General features: G+C 49.5%; 1 protein-coding gene across 3 annotated transcripts; it reads right to left on the bottom strand.

Moving 5' to 3' along the window:
• Window positions 1-3358: 3358 nt before the first annotated feature.
• LOC117903116 lies at window positions 3359-6325 on the bottom strand. Of its 3 annotated transcripts, XM_034814942.1 has the most exons (4): window positions 5154-6325; window positions 4833-4983; window positions 4249-4796; window positions 3359-4146 (listed from the first exon to the last, which is right to left on the bottom strand). In XM_034814942.1, the coding sequence occupies exons 1-4, from the start codon at window positions 5622-5624 to the stop codon at window positions 3541-3543; spliced, it is 1776 nt and encodes a 591-aa protein (XP_034670833.1). In that variant the 5' UTR covers window positions 5625-6325; the 3' UTR covers window positions 3359-3540. The 3 variants fall into 3 exon arrangements, with proteins under 3 accessions (XP_034670833.1, XP_034670832.1, XP_034670834.1); XM_034814941.1 differs by having other exon boundaries at window positions 4249-4983; XM_034814943.1 differs by lacking the exons at window positions 4249-4796; window positions 4833-4983 and having other exon boundaries at window positions 5154-5930.

Here is a 6325-nt window from a genome sequence, read left to right as displayed (position 1 = left end):
ACACCTTCAGCTGCCGCTGTTTTTGTTGGTTTTTCTTTTGGTTTTGCTTTTGCGTTAGCGTTTGCTTTGCTTGTACATACAACGTCACATCCCGGGTGGTTTGAGTGGGTGAGGTGAGACAGCAGGAGCCGCCCCCACTTCCCGTACAGATTTGATTCCCACCCCATCCCTCGTGCTGTGCCTGACCAGAGGCATGGCATGCTTTCGACGACCCGACCCGACCCGACCGCTCACTGCATAGGCCTGCAAAAATTGGCAGCAGAGCAGATCTCTTTCTCTCCATCTCTCTCTCTCTTGTTCACATTCCTATTCGTATATCCACAGGTGTCGTCGTCGCCGCTGCAGCGACGTCGGACTCGGCTTCCACTGTAGCTGTGGCTGTGGCGCTGGCTTTGACGCCAGCCAGGGCCCCCATCCGTCAAGTTCAGATCTCGAAAAACTTCACACCTTTGTGCAAATGGTTTTGGGCCGCGCTCTCAGGGCTGCTGCCGCTGCCACTACCGGTGCCGTTGCCTCCCCCCGCGAATGCGACAAACAGCTAACCTCAAAATGATGAAGCCGCACATTGCGGCGCAGCGGCCGCCTGTTGAACGTGACTCAGACACGGCTCGGGCTCGTGGATGGGACGCGACAGCAGCAGGGAGGGTCTGATTCTTGGTCTCTCGACAACTTTTGTTTAAACTTTATGCAAGTACAGGAGGCGCCCAACGCCACCAGGCACTCCAGAAGCCCGTTTAAAGATACGTACAGTTATAACAGTTATCGCCTACGTTTGCCATTCCATTCGATATTGGATGGGATATATGTATGTATTATGTGCAGAAAGAAGAATGTTTGGGGATTTGGCAACACCCTCTGGAGAGACCCCTGAGTCACGCACACATGCACACTCACACACACACACACTCATGTGCACTCAAACAAATTTTACTCCCTACACTTGACCTTGTTTCGGCAATTCTGCAGACACAGGCACGGCACACACACTGGGATTGGAATGGATTATTGTGGTTTGGCAGGGTTTCCACATGGGTTTTTGGGGGAAGAATTAGACCTGCAACCAGCTGGATGGCGGGAGGGGTAAGCTTTTGTGGCATGTCAAAAGCAGAGCCACATAAGACGCTGGCCAGGCCGCTGTACCGGTGCCCGAGGCAAACGGTGACCAAACGACCTGCGTGCCATAGCCACGGAGGTCCCCCACATGCCAGCCAGCACATAAGCAGATACACATGTACATATGTACATACATACATACGTGTGTATGTATGCAATGACTGAGGAAGAGTGCGATGAGGGACAGATCCTAGTGCAGGGCTGTAATTTAACTAAACATCTTTTTTGGCATCGTCTTGAATGCATCTGAAGAATGCAAAAGGACCCTTGGCGGGGGGCAAGTGCTAGACAAATGCAAAACATAAAAACGAAAAAATCAACAAAGACAACCAGCGGCTATGAAATGAGTGAAAAGCAACGAGCGATAAAGATGTGGAATGACAAGGCAAAGGAAAGGGAAAAGAACCAAAGGCCACCAGCAGTAAAAATTCAGAGCAAGGCAAAAACATTTGCTAGAAGGACAGCGAGCAGGGGACGGTAAGTCTCCCCCCCACACTATGGGGCAACAATGTTATTAATGACCTGCTGCTGCTGCTGCTGAATGGAGTGAAGCTGCGCCAACAGTAAAACTGCCAGAGAACAGAGGGGGAAATTAAAGACCATAACAGCATAAAGAAGCAGACCGACCAGCGGAGTAAAAACAACTGCAAAGATCAGGAGAGTGTGTGAGTGTGAGTGCGACTGCCACATGTGGCAGACGAAACAGATTGGCAGAAATAAAAAGCGAATACAAAGAATAGAGTCCCCAAATGAAAGAAACTGTAATCCTAGGGGAATGGAAGGCCGCACCTCTTCAAATAACTTCTCACATTCGTTGAAATCAGAGAAATCGCTCTGGATGGGCGATTATATTTTGCTTATATTTTGAAGAAAATTATTACTGACTCCAAAGTATTCGTGTTCCTGCAATATCAGCTGTTCTGCAAGGGAGCTTTCCTATTAAAACAGAACCACAACCCGATACCATTTGGCATAACAAAAACAAAGGTGTGGCGGAGGCCAAATGCATCTCGGTGCCAGGAACTAAAAAAAGTGCACACACACACTTGCATACGTACATATGTATGTGTGTGTGTGTGTGTGCATGTCCATATTGCCAACAATTTCGATCAAGTTGCACAAACAGAAATATTTCAAGCTACCTCAGACTCTGATCTCCCCCGCAGACACTCCACCCCTTTCGACCACCTTGCGCGCTGATACCCAAAACGACAAAAAGAAGAGAAAAAGAAAAAACAAAGAAAGAAAAATCAAAAACTAACGCAAAAGCAAAAGAAACACGACCTAACCAAACCCGAGCGATAATAGAGCAATGGAAAGGGTTCGTCGATGGGCGGGGGACGGGGTCGGCTTGGTCTCTGCTGGCAGCATAACGGACCCCGAAACGGCAATGGCAATGCCAACAAATTAAAGTTACTAAAGGCAAAGGGAAAACAGAACAACAAAAAACGAGAAGGAGATTTCAGCGCTCTGAGGGGTCTCCCTTGGAATACCCTGGGATATCTACATATGTAGTTATTATACATATATGTATTTATGCATCAGCCGATTTCGAACAAGTATATGGCTTTTAAAATGTTTTGCATATTGTTTGATTTTCTTCAGATATACAAACTTATTCCTCTTCGAGCAATGTATTCCCACTGTGACCACGCATACAATACATTCGGCATACTTCCAGCTCCAAAAGGGTATCAAGCGAGAGAGAATTTCTGGCACAGCATGGAAACGCGAATCAGCAGTCAAAGGGGTATGTAAGAAAGAGACACAAACCCGGGCTCAGTCGTGTGCTCTGCCCTTGCCGCTGCCGATGCCGCTGCCACTGACTGTGCCAACTGGCGACGACTATCAGCATAAAAAAAATCGGCAAAGAAAGCAAACGCAAGGAAAAAAGAAACGCAGTCGTCGGCAGTGGTTGGAAAGGGAGAGGGCGCGGTAGAGAGCCAAAGGAGAATCCGCAGCATGCAGAACTGCTCACTCAAATTGAAAATGAATAAAAACCGGTTCTGGTAATACAGTTCTTTTGCCTGTACGTTCTCTTTCACCGTCGCTACTGTCTATGTATAGCCCTCTCGCTCGCTCCCTTTTGCGACTTTGCTGTGCCGTTTAGCTCTGAACCTTTTTCTATTGCCCTGCCAGAAGAGAATGGCAGGCGACAAAAACGTCGCAAACGCACGAGTCAAGGTGTGTGCGCGGATTTCATATTTGTATATGTGTCCCGTTATGTAATTGAGTGGCCGCATAATGCCATTTGGATAATGCATAATTTATTATGTTTATACTTATGTTACAAGTAATTATCAAAGCCTTATTGTTGTCGCCACTTTTGTAGGCTGTTCACTCTCTTTGTCATCTCTTTTGCCGACTGAGTGGCAGCACTGACTCCTCCACCGCCCACGAGTGGCCGCCACCGACACCACCTGTGTCTCACAGCAATGCACCGTCCCCATCATTGGGCACAAATCGTGCTCGCAGCGAGAGTTGATTCATTCTGCCATAGACGAGGACCTCGCTGATGATACGCTCGGCAAAGAGTCTCTGGTCTGGACGCATGTTCCGGAAGTGGGCCGCCATTCTCTTACCGATCAGCACGCACTCGCTCTCCGCATGATCGTAGCTGCTATCCATGCGTCGCTGCTTCGGGCTCGGCTCTCCGTCCACGAAATGGAAGTACTCCTCATCGTGGCTCGTGGTGCTGCGCCGTCGAGCGGGCCGCCCAGACCGCGCCGACATCCGTTGGGCCGGCTGGGAGTGTCTCTCGCCAGCGGAGCCAAATCCCTTACGATGCTTTGGGTGACCAGAGTACAATCCGTTTGCATTCGATGTCATCGATTGCGGTGACGGAGCCTGGTAATCGCGGCTATGGCTATGGCTGTGCTCCTCCGCTTTGAAGGTCGATGATATCCGCATGATGGGCGTCTGGTCAGCGGCTTCCATTTCGGGTTCTTCGTCGGGTTCCGGATCTGGATCCGGATCGGGGTCGCCCAGGGCGTCCGTTTCAGTGTTGAAGGACTCGGCAAACATATCGTCATCCTGCAAGCGAGTTTCAAAATAGGAATGGGAAGAGAATGCGTCAATTTTTGGTACAGTTGCCTCCGCACGGGAAAACGCGACTACAGATCTACCCAGCATCACCTTCTCCATGTCGTCTGGATGATCGTTTTCATTATCCAACTCTTCGATTAAATCTGCATTCATTTCTTGCATGGACAAGGCGATGATGTCATCCGGCTCTGATGATGGTGCTGCTTCGGCTGCTGCTGCTAGTTCCAGTTCTGGCTGTGGATCTAATGACTTGTGTCGCGGCAAATCGCCATCGACGAGCTCCATCTCCAGCTGAAGTTCGCCTGTCTCCACCTCGCAGAGAAAGTCGAGCTCCTTGTAATACCACAGGGTGGGCACATATTCATTTTCCGAGGAGTACTTTTTGCGCAGCTCACGGCGGTACGAGGTGCGCAAGTTGTTGATCTTCCGCTTGAGCGTGTGAATGTTGGCCGTGGGATCGATGTCGCGCAAGCATTCGAGCAGTATATGATAGGACTGCGCTTTGAGCAGCCTGTCCCGATAGCCCCTGCTCTTCGTCATCCAGAGCTGGGGCATGCCACGGTAGAGTCGGAAGAACTGTTGCCATTGCACGTCCGTTGCCGTGGGGCTGCTGTTGTGCTGCATGATGTCGTCGTCGGCGTCGTCAGCGTCGTCGTCGTCGTAGTCGTAGTCGTAGTCGTCAGCGTCCTCTTGTTGTCGTACGACTGCCGTACGACGAAGCCGCGCTGTTCCCATCAAACTTGTGTGAGAACCGCCGCCCTTAGCCCCGCCCCAATCTAGAGCTGACGAAACATCGTCGTTAACATCGTTTCGATGTATTTCTTCCTAAACAACGTGTAGTTAGATAAAAATTGACTTACTTTTTAGTCTTTTGAATCATGAAGAAATACTAAATATATAAAATGAAAATGTAAAGTCACCCCTTTGGCATGTTTCATCGATGTTTCTGCAACTCTACCCCAAAAGCCCATTCCCCGAAGGAAAACGATACTCACATTTATGATCGTTTCGTCGAGGCTATCGTCCATGTGCGGCGGCGAGCGAAGATTGAGTACGGGCTTCAGGAAATCCATTAGATTGAACCACCAGAGCCGCGGGCGATAGTTGTTTTTGGAGGATTGAACCTTTTTGATCTCTCTGCGATAGCAGCAGCGCAGCGAATTGATCTTCCGCTTGACATCGTGCACAGTGCACTCCCCATTGATGCTACGCAGTATCTTGAGCAGCTCCATGTAGCCGGGCTCCTTCTTCGTTTTGGATAGGTAATCGCTGCTGCTGCTGTCCCACAGGGCAGTGAAGTGGCGATAGCAGCTGATGAACTCCTCCATAACCTCCTTTTCGTCGGACAGAATGCCCGTCGTTGCCGTCCAAGAGTTGTTCATCATACCGCTGCTGCTGTTGGCCCCCGGACTGAGCATTGTTTCGACGGTTTCGGTTTCGTTGCTCGCCAGCGACTGATGCCGCATGACTGCGAATGAGAACGAATGGTGTCATGCACCGTGTACCGGGTCTATTTTTTCGATATCTTCTGTCTGCCTGGGCTTGCGTCTTTGGTTCTAGCGGCTGTAACTGTAACTCCAATCTGTATATTCCTTGGCTTACTTTGTCTGGTTCTATGTATATAAATATAGTTATCCTTTTATCTGTCATTTTCAATTGTCATTTTCTACCGCATACGAATGGTGTGCACTGTTGCCAAACTTCAGTGCCAGCGGCGTCAGTTGGCTTCGAACATGTGCGACGGCTGCCTCTCTATCTCTCTCTCGATACTCTTGTTTCTGTTTTGGGTATTTTTTTGCACAGAAGTTTGGCAACGCCGCAGCGAGCACGAACACCTTTAGAAATGGTTGCAAAGCGGCAAAAAGCAATGAGGCCATTCGTCTCTGCCGGCCGGCCCATAGTTTTGTATGGTGTATGACTTGTGGTGTGATGTGGGCAGTGAGAGAGAGAAAGGAAAGGGAAGACAATATTAATAGACATGAAACATTAGCGCATTTTCGCACAGCACAGCACAGCACAGCACAGAATAAAGCGGGCCAGCAATATGTTTGAGCCGAGAAGTTCGCTGCAAGCATCCAACATGCAACTGATTTGAGATCAAGCCGAATGGTTGTGTATTAGGACCGGCCTCTGCCGCGTCGCTGTCTCCCACCACTAAGCCAACATG

This window comes from Drosophila subobscura, chromosome A (assembly GCF_008121235.1).
Source record: "Drosophila subobscura isolate 14011-0131.10 chromosome A, UCBerk_Dsub_1.0, whole genome shotgun sequence".
Taxonomy (NCBI): domain Eukaryota; kingdom Metazoa; phylum Arthropoda; class Insecta; order Diptera; family Drosophilidae; genus Drosophila; species Drosophila subobscura.
The sequence above is the reverse complement of the archived record's forward strand: the minus strand, read 5'-3'. Positions and strand labels throughout refer to the sequence as shown.